Source organism: Columba livia, chromosome 1 (genome assembly GCF_036013475.1).
Source record: "Columba livia isolate bColLiv1 breed racing homer chromosome 1, bColLiv1.pat.W.v2, whole genome shotgun sequence".
In the NCBI taxonomy this organism is placed as follows: Eukaryota; Metazoa; Chordata; class Aves; order Columbiformes; family Columbidae; genus Columba; species Columba livia.
The window spans coordinates 171,632,222-171,655,193 of NC_088602.1; the positions used below are offsets into that span (position 1 = coordinate 171,632,222).

The window sequence follows — 22,972 nt, forward strand, 5'->3', positions numbered from 1 at the left end:
TCTATTGCACTCATGATGTTCAGCCCTCATGCAGATCTGGCAGGTAAACAGCAAGTGCTCAGAAAAACCCTAACGGAAGGCCCAAAAAAACACCTCAAACTCAAACCACCCCTAAACACTGTTTCCTTATACCTAACACCTACAGTCCTCTTCTCTTCCCCTCTTGGCCAACCCTGGTATTTTGGAAAACGATGCACAAGCCTTTGGTCTCTTTCTCAAGTTTAATTCAAAGGGCTTTAGGGTACAGATCATAGATCAAATTTACAGTAGGACTGCTAAAAATTAAAAAAAAAAAAAAAAGAAAATCAAACTGCACACCACATCCTCTGCAGTTCTGGGTTCAAAAGCAAGAAGTGACACTCAAAAAAGGTCTCTTGCTCTCTCAAGAGGTATCACTGTCCCTTTTTTTTTCAAATGTCTTTCCATTTTTCCTGCCCTGACTTTCTCAGGGGTTTCAGGGCCTAGACGAGCGAGCACAGCACCTATGTCCTGTGATGGCAGCTGATTTTCTGACACATGTGACCTGCACACATCATCTCAGACTGCAGCTCACCACCTCCAGCCACAGCTGAGAACCCACACTGCCCCTTTGTACTCTGGCAGCCTCTTTTCCCTACTTGGGAGTTTCTGCTCAGAAAGGTGCTTTCAAAGCCAGGCACACACAACCCCAGCAGCCACCCTGGTCCTGCTCCTCAACGCACCAGCAGCCTTTCTGGAGTGTGTTTCCCAGGGCTTAAAATCACAAGCCTGAGAGAAATTTTCTTGCACGCCAGGAAAGCAGAATTATGATGTTGCAGGGTGGTCTGCCTCAAAAAGGGAAGGCCCTTTTAGTCTTCTGCTTCCCTTTGCCAGGACTTTCCCCAAAGAGCCACAAGGTGAAGCGCAGGCTGCTGTGGGCAGCTGGGAGACACTCCAGGATCAATCTGTGACCTCCTGCTTTATGCTGCTGACGGGAATGGGAAGCTCTGTGGCTTCATACTCTTCTACTGAGGGGTCAATGGTTTCTTCTTTCACCTGCACGGCAATGACTAGCAAGAGATGGAAAGAGAGAGGGAAAACATAAGTAAAATCAATCCATGCTGCCTCACTCTACCTGCAACACCCTAGATCCAGCTCTGTACATGCAGATACTCAAAATGTCCTGGGTTTCCAGCCCACTTCTTGAGGGTCCCTCACCACAGGCAGCCCTGTTTTGCTAGCACAAATCCATCCATGGTCACAGCAGCAACCAGGATGGGACCAAACCCTGGCAGCATTCAGCTGCTTGCTCCCAAGAACAACTTCTCCTGGGGCTGAGGGAGGAAAAGCCAGTGTGGTCCATTCTCTACCTGCCTGCATCCACACATGGGAAACAAAACCTCTATGAACAATGTGGACCTTCATGAGGTGCGCAAAGCACCTCATACTCATCTTCCCAACACCCACTAAGGCTGGCAGGTGACCCAGTTCCCAGATGCTCTTCCGATCACATCTCTTGGTGCTTAGCATGACAGGCTGTGTCATGCTGTGTCAGCCCTTATGGTGACTGGGAAGTGACAGCACACTCTTGACATGTCCATCTTGACTCTCGTCCCTGACCTTGCACAACCAGACTGCTCAGCAAGGCAGCCATGTCCTCAGCAGGCATCAGCAGTATCAAGATATCCAGTTGTACTGGTGCCACCAAACCTTCCCAGGAGGCAAACCTTCCACGGGAAAGCAGGCAAAGGATTTATTCCACTGTCTCTGGAGGAGCAGAGATGGACATTTGTCACAGTGTTGCCTTTCTCTGCCTGGGGCACTCATGACCTAAGAGTTAAGAGGCAGCACAGGCCTCAGGAGGGCTGGTGGCAGGCAGGGCGTACGGGAAAGTTGCATGTGGCTGCTAGGTGGAGTGACTCACTCCCTTACTCTCATCAGGTGCTGGCTCTGGCAAAGCCTTGCTGGCAGCTTTCGCTTCTCGTTTTGTCTTCAGGGCGGCAGGTTTCTTGACAGTCTGCTTGACGCTGCGGGTTTTGGCAGGTAACTTTTTTCCTTAACAAAAAGAAAACAAAGCATGGGGAAAAAGTGTTTTCCTTTTCCCCTGGAAAACCAGCAACCCTGCTCCACTGAGAAACCACAGGCCAGGCACCAGCACAACTGACCAGCAACCTACTCAGTCATTAGCTGCCAACTGGTTACTCAACAGAAATGGCCTACTGGAGAAAAACTCTATAATCATCCTCTCCAAATATGCTCCTCTGTGTTCTCCTTCATAAAAGGCAAGCCACTTCAGCGTGTGCATAACTTCTGAGGAGCAGGTCCTGTTGGAATCAGTCTGGATCCAGCTTTGCTTACCTGTCTGGGTCTAGTCCTAGGCAATGGGCATGTTGGCTGCAAGGTACCAACATTGTAGCATTAATGTTTGCATTTTAGCTGACATTTATATTTAGGTTGAATGTCTTTATAACTCTTCAGATGCCCTTTCCTCCACACCCTCCCCCCCAGGAAGGAATTTCTTGCCTGTTTATACATGATTTGCCACAGCTACTGCAACACTGATGACAACAAGGACAAGATGAAACAATAACATGGTCCAGCCCCACTACTGGCTTCTTCAGCCGTCTTTAAGCCTTCTTTCCCCCAGCACAAAGCAGGCAGGGTTGCTCTCCAGCTACCCTCCAGCTGCAACAAAAAAAATCTCCCTCCAACCACAGACACAATAGGGAAAGCAGCACAACCTCACGCCTGGAAGCAAGCACCAGCTATACCTTGGCCAACAGAAAAGAGACGGCAAAACAGATTCTTCCCACACACATAGCTCTCTGCTTTTTTAGGTAACAGGGCAGTGAAGAAGGATGAAGCTGTGTTGACAAACCCACAGCTGGCTGAGGGCATCCACAGCAAGACAAGGCCTTTCTCTCCTGCTCTGACAGGACGTGGACAGGGTTCCTCTAACTGGGCCCAGCCTGCGAGCGAGCGGGAGGGCACTAATCAAACATCACTCACTCTTCTTTCCATAGGGTTTCTTCTTCCTCTTGGGCACCTCCTTGGCCTTCACTGGAGTTGTGGGCTCTGTCATGGAGACGAGAGGGAAACGAAAGCCAAGTCCCACAACCAGTAGGTAACTGGGATGAAGTGACATAAGCGAGAAACAAGATACACCCGTCCCCCCGAGCCAAAGCCCTCTTCCCAAAACAACCAGCTGGGGGGAAAGCAAGGCTCTAGCGCAGTTGCTGTCTGTGCTTCCAGGCGAGGGCCCAGGGTGGCAGGCTGGGGCAGCACAGGGGAGGGAGGCCCAGGAGAGATTGGGCAGGGGCAGTAAAAAAAAAACAAAACCAACCAACCAAACAAATAGAAAACCAACAAAAAACCCCAACAAGATTTGTAGCTTGGAACAAGAAGGAAAACATCTGCAAAGGTGAGGCAGTGGCCTCCCTGCGACAAGGGAAGGAAACTCTTCAGAGGGATGCTCTTACCTTTTAGAGATAGAGTTAGAGAATTGATGAGAAAAGGGAGTAGGGGCTGAGTTCCCCCTGCTACTTGGCTGAGGTTTCAGGTTTGCTTAATAAAAGGGAGCTGTGCAGGGACAGGACTACCTGGAACTCTACCTGACTTCAACAGGAGCAATTCTCTGTTGGTATGCAGGTGGGGGAACAGAGGGAAGACGGAGCCAACCTCAAATCTCAGGCACTTTTCTCCCCACCACAGACTCCTCCCTCTGCCAGCTGCTAGAATGTGTGGCAGCAGAGAAAGACTTCTGGTAGCCAGCACAAATCAAGGAGGCAGTTTTCTCCTCCCTACAAGGCCCCAAAAAAGGATGAGGCACTCACAGAGCAGGAGGAAGGAAACTTTGCCTCTAGCGTCAGAAACCACAGCCAAATCTCCACTCACCTGGAACAACAGGTGGTTGAAGCTGGTAGCCTGTCAGCTCGCACCACCCCACAGGATAAATGTCTGGAGACTCGCAGTCCACCCACTGGTCATACTCGTTGTCCCAGCCATCAAAATGGATGCTAAGGAGACGGTGAACTACACGCTTCACTGTGGCCACGCAGATGAGACGGGGCTCCATCAGGTCCACTGCTTCCACCTTCATGCCTGCCTTGAAGCCATGGTTTGGGCAGTCCTGCGTGCAGAAAAAAAAATGAGAATAAGAAAACCCAAGGCCATTGCATCCAGTCCAAACCCAGACCTGGCCACCAGCACCCTAGAACAGCTACGGGCTTGCTCCAGCTTAAAGGAAGCAGAGAAAGAACCAGCCAGTCACATGACAAAAAGGGACACACATGAACAGACCTAAGGCCAGCTGTGACCTTAGCAAATCTCAACCCAGCCTTTAGAAACAAGACCTCACATAGGTGAAACAGTAGTTAAGGGACACCCAATCAAACCAATTAACCTGAGGCAGCCCTGGGAAATCAGAAAGACCAGCACGGGGCCAGGTGCTGCAGTTTTGCTGATGCAAAACAAGCCCCCTCCACCCACATGACAGCCATATGTCCATAGGCAACAAGCATTGCAGAACCCACCAGGAGCCTGGAGCTTCTGAAAACACTAGAGAATCGCATGTCACACTCAGAGAGACCAAGATGTCACTGCATACATAAAGGCGTAATGCTGCTTGTCCTGGCCAGCCAAACAGGGCCTTTGCTTGGAGAACACATATTCCTATACCTTAGGCTCTCCTTAGAAGTGCTGACTGGCAGCAAAGAGCAGTAGAGACACTGGATATTGTCTGTCCTGACTTCAGGAAGGCTTTTGACACTGTCTCCTGTAAGATTCTCATGGAGAAGCTCTAGGCTGGATAAGGCGACAGTGAGGTGGACTGAAAACTGGCTGAGTGGTTGGGCCCAGAGGAGGATTAGTGGTGTGAAGTCTAGTTGGAGGTCAGCAATTAGTGGTGTTCCCACAGGGATAAATATGGGATCCAATCCCGTTCAATGTCTTCATTATTTATCTGAATGACATAATGGAGTGTCATGTCAACCTCAGCAAGTCTGCTGGTGATACAAAACTGGGAGGAGAGGCTGATATACCAGAAAGTTGTGTTGCCATCCAGAGGGACCTTGACAAGCTGTAGAAATGGTATCACAGGAACCTCATGCAGTTTAACAAAAGGAAATGTAAAGTCCTGCACGTGGGGAGGAAAAATCCCAGGCACCAGCACATGCTGTGGGCCGAGTGGCTGAAAGGGAGCTTGGCAGAAAAGGTCCTGGTGGACACCAAGTTGAACATAAGCCAGCAATGTGCCCTTGGGACAGAGAAGGCTAGTGGTAACGTAGGCTGCATGAGGAGGAATGTCCACAGCAGATCAAGGGAGATGATCCTTCCCCTCTGCTCAGCACTAGTGAGACCACTCCTGGGGTACTGTGTCCGTTTCTGGGCTCAGTGACAGGACCAGAGGCAATGGGCACAAACTGAAACATGGGAGGTTCCTTCTAAACATCAAGAAACATTTTTTACTGCAAGGGCAACTGAGCACTGGCACAGGTTGCCCAAAGAGGTTGTAGAATCTCCATGCCTGGAGATATTCAAAAGCCATCTGGACATAGTCCAGGGCAACCTGTTACAGGTAACCCTGCTTCAACAGGGGGACCGGACAAGATGACCTCCAGAGGTCATTTTCACCTCAACCATTCTGTGACAGCCAAAGCTCCTGTGCTCCTCCTTGTTGACTGCACAAATCCCTACACATCTCTTTGTCCTGGCAGCACTCACTGTGTTGAAGAGCCGTGCTGGAACAGGTCTTGATTTAGTCTTTTCCAGGTAACTTTCCCAGTTGAAGGTCTTTGCATCTTGCCCTGCAGCAGGAAGAAATGGTAAGAGGGAAGAAGGCAGCCATTGGATAGACCAGCTGGGGGAAAAGGCAGAATAGGCAGGAATGACACATTGCAACTGGTTGCAAAGCAGTTTCATGAACCAGCATGTACAGCCTCATCCTGGACATCACTCTAGCGCACAGATTCCATGGCAGCCCAGCACCCCTCTCCAGAGAGCAAACACAGAAAAGTACAAGCTGCAACCCTGAACACCCATGTCAGTTGCATATCCAGACCACTGAGAAAGGTGGGGAGAAGCAGCAGGCAGGAAGAAGGATGTTCGAAACACACCACCGAGACCAATCTTTCTCTCACCAGCAGGAACATCAAAGGAAAATAGAATAGGACTACACAAAAGTGCTGCAACGTAGAAATTCAGAGCAGGCTTTTCTGGGTATGGCCACATGAGGCAGTAAAAACACTCCTGGGGTGATTGCCTCTCAGGAATTTGCAGAAATATTGGTCTCAGATTTATTCGTACAAGGAGAATAGGGGTGACTCTTGCCACTTTAAAGTACTGAGTCATGAGGCGATGGCTCTACTTAACCCTTCCCACTCTCCTTGTCCTTTAAACCTTTGATTGATTCTGTTCAGTTTGGGGATTGTACACCTCTCCCACTGATCTGCCACGGGATAACCACCATGCCATTGATGTCCTCTGGAAATGTTACTTCCTTCCATAAAGTACCAAGGCTTGGTATATGGGCAGGGCTCAAATGGACCAGCTCTCTGAACCAGCCCTAACTCCCTGAAAAACAGGCAGATTGTGGTTTTGATTCATCTGAACGTGACACCTCTCAGAAAAGCACCACCCAGCAAATTCTGCACGCAGGTTTGTATCACAGGGCAGAGCCCAAACCTTACCCTTTGGGGGAGTCAGCTCAATGCTGTTCTTCTGACAGAAGTTGACAGGGAAGATGGCATGCGACGAGGCGTGATAGCAGAACCAGTCAGAGCCATCAGCAGAGGTGGCTCCATCAATGCTGATCATGAGATACCCATCCAAGAGGACCTGAGATGGGAGTGAAGGGCATAAGTATAGAGTTTTGCTTGCTCTAAAGCCTCTCCTCCCAAAGGATTCCCCCAAGTGTCCCCACAGTTGGATTACAATTGCCACTAGATAGTAAAATGCAGTGTTACATGCTCCAGGGCACGCAGTAGCTTCTCCTGATATGTTAGTCAGCACAAGCTAATCCCCAAACCAGCTATTTCTGCAGGACTGGGACCAATGCTAATAGCCTTGTGAAAAGGACTCAGCCATAAAAGGTCAGGAGCTTTGTTCTCCCTCAGAAACAGACTCTACGGGCAGCCCAGAGTCCCTCTACACCAGCCACATCGTGAATTTGTAACTGGGCAGAAGGGAAGGATGCCACCTTCAGACTTGCCACTTCCTATAGCAACAAGACTTGTTGCATTCTGTCACTCACTAGTAATTGGCACCTACCAAAAGTAACGGGCACATCTGCCCCAGCCTCTTCACAATTCAAAGCAAAGGCTGAAGGGAACATGTTCCCAGACACAAAGGACTTTCCTAGCATGCTCCTGCCAGACCCTGAGTATCAATGTCCTCTGCTTGGGATCTACAAGGGCAAACAGCTTCTTGCTTTGGGACAAGGAAGGCACCTCACTGAGGAAACCTGGCCAAGCAATTTACAGTAGCACCTCATCAGGAGATAGCAGGAGACACATCCATCCTCAGCTTCCTACACCAGTGAATGCTGCCTTTATAGATACACCCCCATTCCCACACAGAGATCACCCCACAACTCTTCTCCTCTCCTTTACCTCCTCCAGGTAGCACTACAGAGTCCTCTCTTTATACACTCCAAGAGCTGGAGAACAAATCTTCCCTACTGCATGCCCACAGGAGAAGGAATGGTGGCTGCCAGTCACACACACTGGCCAGTTGGGTTGCAGACCAAGCATGTGCATCTTCATGCTGTCCGCTTAGGCACAACTGGACAACTGCTGGTCTCATCAGCTCTCAGACCTCTGAGGTAATGCCCCAATTCCCTCCACACATCAGCTGCCTACCTTTCTCAACAGTCCTCTCCCTCATGCAAAACCCTACCCGGTCTTAACTATTTGCAAAGACCCGAGGAGAAGCTGGGTTACCTCAGGTAAATACAGCAGACCCCTTCTGCCCACCGACCTTACCTGGCAAACAGTGGCCACGCAAATGTTGCCCAGATTCAGGGGGTCAATGGCCTCCAGCTTCATGCCTTCCTCAAACCATCCACCTTCAGCATAGACAGCTCGTACCTACAGGAGACTCTGGTATACCATGTGCTGGCAGGGGTATGGGACAGTCCCACCCCAACACCCAGCACGCCAAATGCAAACAGGATTAGAGCTTCTTACTTGGGCCAACAAAGCTGGGAGAGGAAGAAGAAATATTACAAGAATACAAACCAATGTTGTGTTTCTGTCAGCAGCCTCCGGCCAAGGCTGTGGTTGCTCAGAGAGCACTCAGCCACTGCTCCACAGCAAAGCAAGCCTCCTTCTCATCTCAGTCCTTACCAGCATGATCCAGATCCTTGTTGGAACTCGTCTCTCCCATGCAATCATCTTCCCTCTCCAACTCAAAGCCCCAAGCAACTGCTCGCCCCTCAGTTGAGTCCCTCAATCTATCGTCTTTTAGTTCTTCCATCTCTCTATTTTGATTCACCCCTGCCCAACCACAGCCTTGACACCCCAAACACCTTACTGCCCTATAGCTGTGAAACAAATGAGCTGTCCCTCAAAAACCCACACCACAGCATGTAGATCCATGAAAGGAAGTGATACCATTGTTTCCTTTGCTGTGGCTAACACAGAAAGGCAGACTTGTCCTACCTTTTTAAACAAATAGGGGATAGCGTCACAGTAAATCTTCCGGAACGTGGGATGGTTTGCCATGTCACTGCGTTTTTCTTCTGTGAGGAATGAAAGAAACAAAGTGAAGTAAGAAACCTGCAGCAACTGCAGTAAGAAAACACAATGGTTATGAATTCCCTGGTGAGACATCAGCTGCTATAAAATACCTAGATCAGAGACCATGAGAAGAGTAATAAACAGAACAGGTCAGTCCCTCTACACCTTCCCATAACATGGGCTGTGATGCAGAGCTTGCTCAAAAGCAGATGGATGATCTTCCTGAGCACCAGTGATGACACCTCGACATGTGGCTGTAATCACAAGGGAGAGGCAGCAAGGAAGGGAGAAACAACCAAACGGATGAGCAGGGCTCAAGTCTCGTTTATTTCTGCCCATCTAAGCTGATCAAGAATTACTCCCTTGTGAAGTCCAGAAAAACCACAGCGACTGCATCCAATCTTAAAGAAGCCAGTATGAATTTCTTCAAAAAGACTATAAACACTGGTGATACTGCAGACTCTGCATTCTCATGCTGTGGGGACAGACCCCCTGCTTCAGGTAAGAAACCCTACAGTCCCCCTGTCCTGCCCTGTGGCAGCAGATCGCTGGGCTTTTATCTATCCAGGGAGAAAATCAGCAGACACAGGACTGCATAGACTTTACCTGTCAGGTCCTGAGGCAACTGCCTGGCTCCCAGCATGTCAGGACTGGTGTCAACAGCAGAGTCCAGGCAGTTCATAGCAAATCAGAAGATGCCTGTGGTGGCCTGATCCCTACCTGTCTTCTTCATGCTGTGGCCCACTCTCCGTGACCAGCCCACAGGATGGATGAGGGGACTCCACATGTGGCACCAGAAGTCATCATCGCTGTCTCCATCTTCATAGAGAAGTCTCAGTCTGCCCCCAATCACTGTGTCCACCACTGCCATGCGTGTCCGGGACACATGGTTCTTATCCACCACCTCCACCCGCATGCCCTGCCGGAATGGGTACTTCATGCTCTCCGCCATCTGGCAACAACCAACAGAAGTGAGATCAGTTGTACTTGGTGTTTTCCTTCCTCAAACACTTCAGAGAACAGCTTTCCCCACAGACATTCCAGCCAATGCCCTGTGCTGCCCAAAGCTGACTGAGAGACACCTCTGGGAAGGCATGCACAAGAGCAGGTTCATTGAGGGGACAGCGAGCTGCCAGCTCCACACATGACAGCACAGTTGGGCACATGCACCCTAAATACCCCCTGTCCTGTGGCCTCAAAACAGCTACCCTGACCCTGGCCCAGCAGCCATGCTCAGCCAGCACCTTGTGGTAACATTCTGAGCACGAGAAACAGATGTCACTTGTGTTCAGCATGAACTGGGTGAGGAATTGCATGACTTTTTCAGTCATGAAAGAGACCATAAAGGTTTCAAGGCTTGAAGCAGTTGGAGGCATAGCTTCTCAAGGGATTTTCAGTTGACTCTAAAAGAGTCCAGGACCTTATTTTCACTTTTTGACTCTGACCAGAGGTAGAGCAACATGATGATTTGTCAGCTCCACCTCCAATGCTAGTTACTCTGCAGACTCACCCAAAGGCACAGGCACACAAAAATGAGTCACCGATTGCCTTCTAACTGATTTGAGACCTCAGTTTGCTGATACAGCCTGGCCCTACACATCCACAAACACCCAGAGCTATTTAAATAACACCTGACACTTTGGCACTGCAGATCCCATGATGCTGTGCAGCAACTCAGAGACACAGCTCAAAACAGACTCAGACATCCAAACCTGAATCCAGAAGAACTTTTAAGGTAAGATCTTCCCCTTGCACCTTCTGTTCATTAGATGGGAATCATAGAATCATTTTGGTTGGAAGAGGCCCTTAAGATCATCAAGTCCAACTGTTAACCTAACCCTGGCACTCAACAAGGTCCCTAAGAACCTCATCTACACGTCTATTAAACACCTCCTGGGATAGTGACTCCACCACTTCCCTGGGCAGCCTGTTCCAGTGCCTGACAACCCTTTCTGTGAAGAAATTTTTCCTAATATCCAATCTAAACCTCCCCTGGCACAACTTGAGGCCATTTCCTCTTATCCTATCACTTGCTACTGGGGAGAAGAGACCAACACCCTCCATGCTACAACCTCCTTTCAGGTAGTTGCAGACAGTGATAAGGTCTCCCCTCAGCCTCCTTTTCTCCAGGCTAAACAGCCCCAGTTCCCTCAGCCTCTCCTCATAAGACTTGTGCTCCAGACCCCTCACCAGCTTCACTGCCCTTCTCTGAGGAGAGGCATGGGGGGGAGAAAGATACTGACCACATTTGTCTCCCTCTACCCCTTCCCTTCCATGGCATGAGCGCTCAGCTACCTGTGGCCCAGGAACAAGCAGCTGCAAACATCCTCTCAGCTTTCTGAGAAGCAACAAGGGAAGCACCAACTATGTCAAAGTCTCCAGCTAAGCACCATTAACTGCCTTGCACGCAGGAAAACCCATAATTCATCTGCCTTCCTGCCTGCTGCCTCTGAGACCATCTTCCTTATCTGCAGTTTCCAAAGCTGCCAGACACAGAAGAGCCTCTTCTTGACAACGTCTAACCTCAGTGCAGGCTACATGAAACCACCACAAGAGCTATAAAGCTGCCAAGGCCATGGCACAGCTGTTTCCGTGCACTTCGAGGGAGCCTGCACCCCTCTTGCTCCCCACAGGCTGCTGTGCTACCAACAGAGAAGACAAAGGTTTTTGACGCTCAGAGCCATTCCCCAGCACTGAAACAGGGCAGGGAAAAGCCAGATTGGAGCCGCACTGGCCTTTCCCTTCAGCAAAGAAGCAAACTTATCCCCAGTATTTTCCAGCAGAGCTTGATATGACAACAGCTTTTAAAGCCCATCTATAACCCAAAGGAGAGACGGTTGTGCTGACAAGGCACAGGGGCTATGCCATTCCTACAGCATCATGATAGGGGTCTCACTGCCCCTGTCATGCTCAGATTTCAAGGAGGCACACAGGAGTTGCACAGTTCAGAACCAGAAGAGACATGCTGCACACACATCTCTTGGCTTCAGCTTCATTTCCACACATAAAATGACATCCTCCTACATTTACCTTGATGTGGAAATCCACTGGGATGGTCCTGGCTCCCACCAGTTTTTTCATGAGGTAACTTCTCCAGTCAGTGTACTTGGCATGGATCGCTGCATACACACAGGCAAAAAGCACATCTTTATGACTGAAGGAATTACAGCACCACACCACACCTTTCTTCCTATCCAAGAGGCTATCTGCATTAAAAAGCCTTCTCCACATTCAGATCCTACACGTGCTCTCAGGCAGACCCTGCTCTGCAAGCTCACCCCCAAAACTGGCTGCACGGGATCACCATTACAGAACGGGCTTGGCCAAGCAGACATCCAGCTCCACTGATCTAGCTGTGGAAGTGGTATTAGAGTTAAAACAAGCAAGTGATATCAACCAAACCTCAGCTTGCCAAAATTCTGCTGAACTGGCCTCCCCCTCTTAACTGCTAGCTGAGCAGGGACTGGATCCAGTGCACTCCCCAGAGACACTGTCCAGGATATAGGACCAAGAAGTTCCCCAAGGGTTAAGCCTAGCCACCATGTGGGTCAGGAGGAGGAATAGTCACCTGCACTAGCTTCTGTCCATAGGTCTGACAGCACCTCTGCATCCAGCACCCCCAGGAACAGGGAGATGCAGAAGGAGCAGTCCAAGCAGTCTCCAGCTTCCCAAAGAACCAACTGTTCTTTGTAACTCAGAGCACAAATGGAGCTGGGGTCCCACAGACAGTGAGAGCACCTGTCCACTGCACTAAGTATAAACCAAGGCTACTCCATGCCCAGACTCGTGCTGACCCCTCTTGCCCCACACTCACTTTGTGGTGGTACCAGGATTTTGCTGTTGATGGCACACCAGCCAATAGGGTGAATATCCACTGTGCCCAAATTGCACCAGAAGTCATGGCTGGCGTCATTCTCAAAGCCCTCGTATCGCAGAAGAGCCCTGTACCCTGCCAGGACAGAGCAAACAACCAGACAAAGGCATTAGAGGCCAAGAATTTCTCCTCTTCCTGTTGGGCACCACAGGCTTATCCCCTACAGCATGGTCTTCAGAGCTCTGTGTAGGTTATCAGAGCTTCTCCAACCATCCTGGAGCCAGAACTGCCCTTGCAAAGAGCCCATCAACCAGAAGAGGAACCAAACACTGGTTTCCTCCCACCCCTGTACCATGGTATTTCCCGTTCCAAAATCTCTCAGCAATTGCAGAGCTCCTAAGAGCTGATGTTTTAGTTGACCAGCTACACTCAGCTCTCCAAAGCTTCCCTCAGAAGTTAGTCATTCCCAGCTGTCAGGAATTACATTGGAGACATACCTACAGTCTGGATGACGGATGCAATCCAGTACACGCGGCTGGGGAGCACGGCATCACTGTTCAGCACTTCCACTTTCATACCTTTCACGACATCATCCCACTGATCAAAGAGTGGCACCTGAAGGATTGAGGCAGCCAGGTCATGAAAGGGACGTTGACAATCAGAGCAGGGCCTGGGCCCTTGTTCTAGCTTTCAGAGCTAGAACTTTTATCTTAGACCCATGTTTGCACACCTTACCCTTCCTATATCTGCCAACAGCTTGAAATACCACTGAACTGTCCCAAATATCTCACTGGTGTGTTCAGAGGATACCAAAAGGTAGAACATGGTACAGCAACGCTTCACTATTGCACGGTCAGCTGTCTCATTATTATCTGTCTCATTAATATCTGCTGCCATTCCTCTATGGTGCCAAAATCCCTAACCCATCAAATTGCCACGTCTTCCTGACCGATCCTCAAGAAAAACCCATTTTTTTAGTATTATCAGAAATCACAACTCAAAAGGAACTTATCAAGTGAGACTTAATACACAAAGAGCCTGGGCATGCTATAATACCTAAGAACTGTCATTCTTCCATAGATCTGCCTTGGCTGCTTGGCCCAAAAGGACTGCAAATCGGTATGACAGGAGCCAGACATGTTAGACGGGCAGTTACTGTCAGGCCCACATCAGCAGAGTTCCTCCCCGCACATCACCCCGGGCTGTGCTCACCCACAGCAGCAGCAAAGGCAACCATGAGCTTTTTTGCTAGCCCCCAATCAGAACTAAGTCTGTCCCCAGCCAGTACTGGGCCATCACCCCCTTCTACCACCTGCTTCTACCAAGTCTCCCTCTGCTTCCTTCCCCAAAACTCCTGGTACCTCTGTTGGACTCCCATTCTTAGCTGTGAAAAGCCCAAACTTCTTTCCTTGCATCAGCTGGGTTTCAGAAACCAGCTCCCCACATCTCTCCCCACCACTTGCCACAGGAGCACAGGGGAGCCCCATGCAGATGGCATGTCCTATGAGCGCTGCAAGGCACAGCAAAGAACAACTCACGTGTTTGAAGCAGCTGACAGGAGCTGCCTTGAAGCCATGCTCCTGCAGGTACTTTCCCCAGTCAAAGCCCAGGACGAGTGCTATAAGCAGACATGAGAGCAGAAAATCAGGTGAAATTATAGAAAAGGCACAGAGTGCCCAGTTACCTCTGAATTACAGGGCTTGCAGCCACACTGTGGCCTGCACTGAGACAGAGCCCTCTGCCCCAGCACTCAGGGACTCTCTGTTCCAGTGCATTTACCTTGGTGGGGAAATAGATCCCATGAGTACACAGGGACAAGGCCCCACAAGAGGCACACTATATTATTAATCAATTCTTGCTGTCACTTGCTTTTGGGGGATGGGGGGGCAGAAGGGGAAAAGAAAGAGGGTCAAATCCAGCCCAGGTCTCCAGCACTCCAAGGAGAATACAGAATGCATCCTGTCAGTGCTAAACCACTGAGCAGCTTTGCCCCTCAGCAGCAACACTGCAGGGTCACATCAGCAGTGCTTGCTTGCCAGAGGGTGCTGGGAAAATCACAGTGAAGCACTGGGATATTAATCCCACAGTCACTTCTGATCCAAGGCTACAGCTCTGCTCAAGCAGCAGTCTGCTCAGGAATCAGTCCCTCCTTCCACCCCACAGGGCTCACTTTCACCCCAACACAGCAGATTACTTCTCCCTCTACTGCAGCAAGTGGTTATTCCTCAAATTTATCTGTGACTTGGGTTAAACACAGTCCACCACAGGCTGTGGAGCAGTGAATGGCTGGGAGCAGCAGGACACCTTTAAGTCAGCTTTGCCAGCAGAAGTCAGCACCTCGTGGGACTGTGACTACAGATCTTACGCTCCAGGTCGAGTCGCATAAGGATGCAACAGTGGACGTTGCCCCCACCAGAGCTCTGTTAGCAGATGTGCCCTGTGTCCTGACAGCCTGTGTCAGAGCGAACCACACACATCATTTCAGGACACGGCAGCATACCATAGTGGAGGAAAGAGACTATAGAGCTTACAGCCCTCCAGATGTCCTAATTTCTCTTCACACCTCTTCACACCTCACCTACACTCACCATCCTGGCCTGTCAGTGTCCCATCTGCCAGCTGCCCCGTGCCCTGCGAATGGAGGAAGGCCCCGATCTTGGCTGACCAAGCTGCCTTGTGAAGAACTTTAGCTTTCTTCGTTGGTGGCTTCCCCTACAAAAGAAGGAATGTAAGGAACATTAGTGGCACAGGAGAAGCCAGTCCCTGCAAGTGGCCAGCAGGGCATGCATTTCTTGCTTGAAGTGGTTTTCAGGCTACTGCAATTTTTACTAATGCTCACAGGAACAAGAAGAAACAGCGGGTAACATATCAAAGTGTCCTCCCTCAGCTTCTAGGGAGCACCAGCTTTCAGCTGGCATGCATTCTCTGGGGACTTCGGGCAACAAGAACAAGCCATTGGTAAGGGCAGTCTTATCTTTAACTAGAGAGCAACCACCCAGCCCTGCACACAGGCATATCCTGCTCCATGCCCAGGGGAGAAGGGAGAGTTTTGACTCACCTGCAGTCTGGCGAGGATGCTGGCCTTCTTGGAGTTTGAGGAGTAGCTTCTGGAGCAGGAGACACTGCAGAAACGTTTGGTCTTGGAGAAGAAAGCCTCCCTGGTGCCTACAATCCCACACATCTCGCACACAGCTGAGAGAAGGAAGGCACAAAAACATGAGTAGTTGGCAAGGTTGATGCACCAAAAGGACAGAGCTGAGCTCTGGTAACCCTCATTAGATGTAGCAGCTCCCCCATGTAGCCCAGAAAATGCAGTCTCAATCCAGTGCTGCTCCTAAAGCACATATAGGTGCAGTCATACACGCTTTGGCTCCCCCAGCCCTTGCTCTTCCATCATATACATGTTTTAGGTACAACAGGCAGCGCAGTACCTGGCTCAGAGCCACTGTCCTCTGTGAGCCGGCCTGTGGACAGCTGGTGCACAGGAGAGGTCGGAAGCTCTCCAGCTTCCCGGTCTGCCACCTCATCGTCACTAGACTCATCCAGACAGGAGCTGCTGTCACTGCCCATGCTGCTGTTGTAGCCCCGGAAGCTGTCATAACCCCCAAAGATGTCCAAGTCATCATCCTCCTCATCATCATCACCTTCCTCCTCCATTCGCTCCAAAGATGAAGTTTTCTGGCAGGGGGTAGACACCAACTGAAAAAAAAGAGACAGTATGCCTTAAAATAGACATTTTACACCACACCCCACAATAAACCTGCCTTGTGTTACTGGGGGGTCACCTCTTGGACGGGGGAGAGGCCTTGGGGTGAGCAATGAGTCCACATAACAACCCCAAAGGCAGGAGTCTGAATCTCCAGCAAGGAAGCTCTTACCCCTGCAATAGATCCCTTTACAGGTATTTCATAGGTTGCGTTCTGTTTCCCAAGAGGAAACAAACAGCCACAGAGCTGCAGCTACATACAAAAGACTTTGAGAAACATGGAAAGAATACAGGGAATTAGGCTGCCATGCCGAGGAAGACAGAGGAGACTGCATCCTTCCAGGCCCCGTGTCTCCCAGCAGTCTCCCAGCACAGCAGTGCAGACACCATCAACATTAAAGTCACCACAAACTTCCAGCACAGAGCACAAAGCTGCACATTCTGGCCACCACAGCTCACAAGACCGGTACAGCCTGGATGTTAGCAGGACAAACTCGACCCTGGAGAAAGTTCATGTTCGTTGGAAAACGTATAGTCCATAGCTGACCTCAGTTCAGAAGCTGCATCACCAGGATGACAGAACGTTTGTTAAGAGCTTTTGCCTACAACCAGCTGTCTCCACAACTAAGCATCTTTACTAGCTCTTTGTACTTGCTCTTATAGCAGAGAGGCAGTGATCGACGAAAGAGCACAGAAATCTAGTGACTGTTTCTCAGACTAGCAGAATCTTGAACCGGGCCCCAAATAAGTGCAAAAGAAGCTGGAAAAAGGTGTTAGGAACTCATGAAAGAGCAGCAAGATGCCAGCATCAGCATAGGGAGTGATGGAAAACATAGACTGGGACAGCCACACAAGGCACCAGGACACAATTATTCATCCAAGTGGGCAGTGACAAAAGATCAGCAGCATGTCCATCACCTCCCAGTGCTAAATTCCCTCCAATTCCTGGCTCCTGGATATAATCAGAGACACACGAACAGAAAGATCAGACTTCACTCACTGCTGCCTCCCCACAAAACAGACCCAAGGTACCCAAGTTGTCCCCTGAAGACAGTGTTGCTTTCCTGCAGATCTGCATCCTCAGACAGCATTCCTGACATCTGAAAAGCCTGAACACCTCAAGAAAAAAAGTACATTCATCTCCCTCTCGCCCCTATCTGGGGCTGCACCTTCCTTTAGCTCACAGGAAGGGTTTATCTTTGAATCACTACTCGTCCACCAAACGCAAATGAAACTCGCGGACATGATACAAGCTCCCAGGGCTGACGAGCGAGGACAGCACCACGTGCAACACCCTTAGGGAGCCGAGGGGGACGCAGAGGCCCATCCCGCCTGGGTCAGACCCATCACCCCCCCCAGCGCCAGCCCCGCCACCGGCAGAGCGGAGGCGGGGCGGACGGCCACACCGGCAAGCGCAACAACGCGACGGCCAGGAGGAGGTGGCCCGGCGCTCCCGGCCCCCCCCGGCTGCAGGCAGCCGTTACCCCGTTACGCCCGGGCCTCGCGCCCTCCTCCCTCAAGACACCAGTCGGCTCAGCCCGGCGCCCCAAGGCTTTCCCCAGCAGCCCGCGGGCAGCTCCGCAGCTGCAGGGGCGGACGGGCTCCCGCTGGCCCGGCTCCGGCTCGCCGCCGCTCACCTCCCCCCCGTCCTGCTCCATGGCTCCCGCGACACCGATAGCCCGCCTCACACGCGGGGAGCGCGGCCCACCCCTCAGCGGCGCATCTGATTGGCGGGAGCCAGGAAAGACAGCCAATCAGCGAAGAGTTTGTTCTCGCCGCGCTCCCCGCGGGGCTCGACGGGAGGTGTAGTTCTTTTCCCGCCACGGCGGCGGCAGGCGCGGCCATGGCGCCTCACGACCGCACCACCCAGGGGCGGGGAGAGCCCGGGGCCCGCTCCCGCCTCCCCGGGCACGGCGCGCCCGCCTCTTCCGCTTTCGTAGTTCCGAGTTAGCTCTCTCAGTCGCGGAAGCCTCTCTAAACAACAAAACAAAGGGGAAAAAAACCCCAACAACCCCCCTAATGGTAAATAATCCACACGAGTCGATGCTGCTGCGCCCCGTGTCCTGAGATCATCAGCCTCAGAGGTTTCACGCATAAACACATGGTTTGTTTGGCAAAGGAAGCGTTACCTATGCAAAAGAGGCCTTGAAGTGCTTGCTCTGCTATGCAACGGGTTTTAAAATTCGGACGCATTTATAGCACAGCTTCTTCATTGTACAAAATTTCTATCTCTTTTAGCTTTTTTCTCCCCGTGACAAGTAGAGTGGTCTTAGTGGTACCAGTAGGGTAGGAAACTATTACCTTGCAGATATAATAGGCCCAGAAATGATCTCTCAGCAAAACATATTTTAATAACAATTTTGCAAGATCGGGTGTTCTACCTAAAGGCAGGCACACAAAATAGGGCAAAAAGCCCCTGCTTACACCACCCTAATCCCAGGTGAAAATTCCCTCCCCTGTTCCCCATTGGTTGGTACTGCAGGGTTTACAGACTACCCGACACCTGCCTCAGTTTACCTGTCTCATTCGTCTAGTTCTAAGATCCCCCTCCCCTTATTGATTTATTTAAAATATGGATTCCTGGCTCTTTGGTTACCATTCTCCCTAGCTCAGCTTTTTAAATACAGTAATCCATTTGCATTCCAGGATTAGTTCAAAGAGACTTTGTTTTACATTAAGGATTCATAGTCTGATGTCTCTCAGTCCTTCCCCCCCAGCTGGGGTCAGGCACCAGGCCCCCAGTTTGGTAAAAACAACATTCCTTCTTCAAACGTTCCTTACAGTAGCAACATCGTGCGCTCCGGCTTGCTGCCAAGAGCAGCTGAACAGCAAGTGTCTCTACAACTACCTGAAAGGAGCTTGTAGCATGGAGGGTGTTGGTCTCTTCTCCCAAGTAACAAGTGATAGGACAAAAGGAAATGGCCTCAAGTTGTGCCAGAGAAGGTTTAGATTGGATATTAGGAGAAATTTCTTCACCAAAAGGGTTGTCATGCCCTGGAACGGGCTGCCCAGGGAAGTGGTGGAGTCACCATCCCTGGAGGTGTTTAAAAGATGCATAGTTGACGTTCTTAGGGACATGGTTTAGTGCCAGAGTCAGGTTAACAGTTGGACTCAATGACCTTAAGGGTCTCTTCCAACCAAAAGGATTCTATGTCTCTGGCACCGATTCTCTTTTACTCAAATTGTAAGCCCCCTGGAGTTAGTTCTATTTCCCATTCTACTCCTTTTGTTTTGTTACTACTCATTGTGTTGACATTGTAAAAAGAAAAAAAAAAAGAAAAAAGCTGGTAGTGAACATTCCTGCACAGTACAGACTTTGTAGTGAGCGGCTAAACAAGTGATGCCCCAGTCGCAGGGGGAAGTGAGGCAGCGGGGAGCAGGTCCATTCCGAAGGCTGCCCCGTGTTACAGACCTACATGGATTTCTTTTCCAGACAACCCAAAGGCACTAACACGGGGCTACAGCCCGTTGCTCCGAAGGCAAAAGAGTGTCGCTATCCGTGTGAAGCACGCTGAGAATCCTGGGTGGTGATTTGGGTCACAGCCTCATTACAGAGGGACAGTGGTGGGGAGCTTGCAAAGCCTACTGCGTGCCAGGCGATCAGCAGATTTCTGTAGCCTCAGGGATCCTCCAGCTTCAGGTTTTCCAAACAATCCTCCAGCACTGTTAAGAAACAAGAAACAGAAAACTGCTTTAAAAGTACTTAAATAATGTAGGTGAAAATGAAATAAGCTATAAAGGCTGTTATTCTCTTGCAAATACTGCTAGACAGCGCACCGCATGACAGACAACAAAGCGGTTTCCAGAAAAGACATGGATATGAAAGTAGACATTCATTAAATCTTTCTACCGCAGTAATCTTTCACGTAACGCATTACGAGCTATTGCTGGTGCGCATCCCCTGCTTCTTTCCCAGAGCGGAACAAGCAGCACCGCTCCCTGAGGTGACAGCCAGGCTGGCTCAAGGCTTCTTGAAAGCTTAAGCACAAATGAGTTCTGTGTTGACATGGAGCAGGCCTAAGGGCAGTCCTCATCCCATGGCTGTTCACTTGACATTGCGGTTTTAAATAAAACTTTTCAGTAAATAACAGTATTTAAATAATTTCATTTTAATTTGAATCAAATTCAAATTGATTAATGAATACTTACATTCTCTTTAATAATAAAAACTTTGTTATGTAACACTAATCGTAATATCTTTGTAACGCCAGCTCCTTTCTTCAGGGATATAACAGCACTGACAACCTCAAGAAACCAAAAGCCAAAACTGAGATTAGGCTTCACCTTTCCTACCTCCTTCCCTACTGCTGCTCTGGGCCTGGTCTCTGATTGGATGCTATCTGAAATAAAATTTTTAGAAGGATCATTACCAAAAGGCTGCTGTCAGGTGAAAGCCCAGAAGGAGTCCAGCATGCAGTGAGAGGGATTATTCCTGCAGGACAGAGGCCAGGCTGGTTTCTCAGGGCCGGACACAGGCGCTCGGCTCCAAATTGTGCAGCTGGAGAAGCTTTTTGTACTTCAGCACCAGCTCAGTCCCTCATCACCACAACTTCCTTCGGGAGCATTGGCACATACTGGCTCTTTGTCCACTGGGTCTGTCCCCTCACCTCTGGGGTAGGGAACTCATGCTCCGGGTGCCCAAGCTTCATGAATGCATCCACTGCTCCTCCAGAGCCTCCTTTTTCCTACTGTCATTTCAAAGAGCTCATGAGAATCCTGACAGTCCCTGAGTCTAGACTGACTTCCAGCACCAACCAGCAGCCATTCTGGTTACAGGGCCAGCTCCCAAATTCTTGAGTGCAGTGGGAAATGGCACATGGCTTTAGTAATGCTTTTCTTCTCACCTCCTATGCTGACACTGTAAGAAAACAAAAAAGCACTGCAAGGCTTTGATTTCTGTCATCAGCATGGGGAAGGCAGCCATTTTGAAGAAAAAATGTTTATAGCCTTGTAACCTTTGGTCATATTCACGATACTGTCTCTGAAAAAGGAAAGTAAGGCAGAACAGCTCAGAAAAGCAACAAGCAAACTGAATAAATAAAAAGGTGTTCTGTTTAACTTTTGGCAGATTAATTTTACAAAGGTAACTGTGAAATAAAAAGAGGGAAATGGTCACCAGCGTGACCATGACAGTACCCAGCTGTTCTTACTTGCAGACATCCCTGGCTGGGGCTGTCCCATGTTGGGCCCTTGATTCATGGGAGCCTGTGGCATGCCCGGAGCATTTGGGATCATGTTTTGCTTCTGCAGCCGGGTTCTTCGTTTCTCCTCCAACTCCTTCTGAATCTTATAGATCTTCTCCGCTAGCAAGTGATAGTACTCTGCCTGTTGAGAGGAACACAAGCCAGAAAAGGAGATGACACACACACGATAAGTAAAGGCAACAGGTCCCAGTGATCCAACCTCGTAAAACGGCCTCTCACACACACATTTTGGGTTGGGTGGGGGTGGCTTTCCCTTTGCAGGAGACGCCAGGCAGCCAGAAGGACAAATAATGTTCAGGGCATTGCTGGCAACCATTAGGCCAATAGTAGACATTCCTCTTCTCACATCCAAAGCTGCTTTGGGAGAATCACACTGAACAGCTTCACGCTGCCTTTAGGGAACTCCGAGGAGTCTCAGGCACAGCACAGCCCGCCAGGCACCACCCTGACTCCCGGCACACCCAGGCAGAAGCCGGCAGCTGGCCGGTTCCCAGACCCCATCCAGCAGCCCTGAACACGCGCTTCCTCAGCCTGGGAGCCTCCTCTGTGCTTGCACCCCTCTCCCTCCCCAGCACTACGGGATCAAGGCAGAGATACACGACTGGACGACAGAGGATGGCATCTCACCCTGCTGTTTGCCGATTCATACATATCCCCTTCCACTTTCCGAGCATAAGCCACCAGATTCTCCATACGCCGATCCTTCAGTGCCGCAGGGTCAGGAGTAGGAAATATGGCTTGGACTCTGCAGGGGGGGGTAAAAAAATCATGCAGGTGATTAGGATGTCCCCAGAGCAGGGGACACCAGCACTAACCCCAGTGCTCTGAACACAAAGCAGCAAGCAAATCTTCTGACAGACTGTGGCACTGCTACTGGTGCCAGGGGACAGTGCCCCCGTGTAGATGGCTTGAGTACAGAGTGGGACATGGCAATTTAGCAGCCCCAAAATGGCAGATGCAGCTCTGTTAATGATCAGGAAAGCAAGAACGCATCTTTTGGGCTTCTGCTTTCCCTTCTTTTGTACCCTGATAAAACTCACCCTCCGACCCCCTCGTTTTGGAAGCTGAGCTTCCTCCTGCCCCACACAGAGATGGCAGAGGCAGCAACTCACCCAACAGGAGATTGTTTTGCTATTAGCTACTCACAATTTATGAACAAGGCGGTTTCAGAGATCCTGTGTGACTTCTCCATTACACTGCTTCTGGCTGCCTCCCGAGGGCAGGGAGCCCCCTGACTCCAGGCCGACTACCTCGGGGATCATGGCCACCTCTACACTGCTGCGGTTCACCCAGTGGAGCATCAGCTCCACAACTCCCACCGGGAAAACATCTAAATAAAACAAAACAAAAAAACCCCAAACAAACCTTCAAGGCAGGGAGTTTCCCAGCGTGGAATTTACAGAAAACCCCTGTCAGATCATACTTAATGTTGCACTGATGTTCTTACGTATTTACAGCAACTTGTCATTAAACCACACTGCGCAATAGACAGAGAGATTCAAGAGTTGGTGTGCTGAACAAATAAGCTAACCCCAGACTCAACAAGCATCCCAGT

At 50.2% G+C, this 22,972-nt stretch overlaps 2 protein-coding genes across 6 annotated transcripts; both read right to left on the reverse strand.

The window, feature by feature from the left end:
* Positions 1-202: 202 nt before the first annotated feature.
* Positions 203-17,980, reverse strand: L3MBTL2 (L3MBTL histone methyl-lysine binding protein 2). Of its 5 annotated transcripts, none has more exons than XM_065046382.1 (17): positions 17,851-17,980; positions 15,939-16,206; positions 15,566-15,699; positions 15,096-15,219; positions 14,046-14,125; positions 13,005-13,122; positions 12,508-12,642; positions 11,724-11,812; positions 9,414-9,645; positions 8,616-8,695; positions 7,938-8,042; positions 6,645-6,792; positions 5,680-5,762; positions 3,853-4,087; positions 2,968-3,033; positions 1,891-2,013; positions 203-1,028 (listed from the first exon to the last, which is right to left on the reverse strand). In XM_065046382.1, exons 1-17 carry the CDS (start codon positions 17,869-17,871, stop codon positions 919-921), a joined length of 2,151 nt encoding a protein of 716 aa, XP_064902454.1. In that variant the 5' UTR covers positions 17,872-17,980; the 3' UTR covers positions 203-918. The 5 variants fall into 5 exon arrangements, with proteins under 5 accessions (XP_064902454.1, XP_064902472.1, XP_013226825.2 ...); XM_065046400.1 differs by lacking the exon at positions 17,851-17,980 and adding an exon at positions 16,626-16,708; XM_013371371.3 differs by lacking the exon at positions 17,851-17,980 and adding an exon at positions 16,293-16,352.
* A 566-nt stretch (positions 17,981-18,546) lies between these two features.
* Positions 18,547-22,705, reverse strand: LOC102087727 (histone acetyltransferase p300-like). The gene is made up of 4 exons (XM_005514959.3): positions 22,564-22,705; positions 22,045-22,162; positions 21,364-21,538; positions 18,547-19,876 (listed from the first exon to the last, which is right to left on the reverse strand). The coding sequence occupies exons 2-4, from the start codon at positions 22,108-22,110 to the stop codon at positions 19,833-19,835; spliced, it is 285 nt and encodes a 94-aa protein (XP_005515016.2). The 5' UTR covers positions 22,111-22,162; positions 22,564-22,705; the 3' UTR covers positions 18,547-19,832.
* Between the last annotated feature and the right edge of the window lie 267 nt (positions 22,706-22,972).

Excerpts from the sequence above, each read along its gene's own strand:
- L3MBTL2 (XM_013371371.3), bottom strand. The coding sequence starts at position 16,337 with ATGTGGACTCATTGCTCACCCCAAGGCCTCTCCCCCGTCCAAGAG. Across the intron at positions 8,043-8,615 it reads TCCCCTATTTGTTTAAAAAG|GTACGAGCTGTCTATGCTGA; the intron begins GTAGGACAAGTC and ends AGTCTCCTGTAG. Across the intron at positions 5,763-6,644 it reads TGAGCTGACTCCCCCAAAGG|GGCAAGATGCAAAGACCTTC; the intron begins GTAAGGTTTGGG and ends TTCCTGCTGCAG.
- LOC102087727 (XM_005514959.3), bottom strand. The coding sequence starts at position 22,110 with ATGGAGAATCTGGTGGCTTATGCTCGGAAAGTGGAAGGGGATATGTAT. Across the intron at positions 21,539-22,044 it reads ATGAATCGGCAAACAGCAGG|GCAGAGTACTATCACTTGCT; the intron begins GTGAGATGCCAT and ends TCCTCTCAACAG. Across the intron at positions 19,877-21,363 it reads CCAGCCAGGGATGTCTGCAA|TGCTGGAGGATTGTTTGGAA; the intron begins GTAAGAACAGCT and ends GTTTCTTAACAG.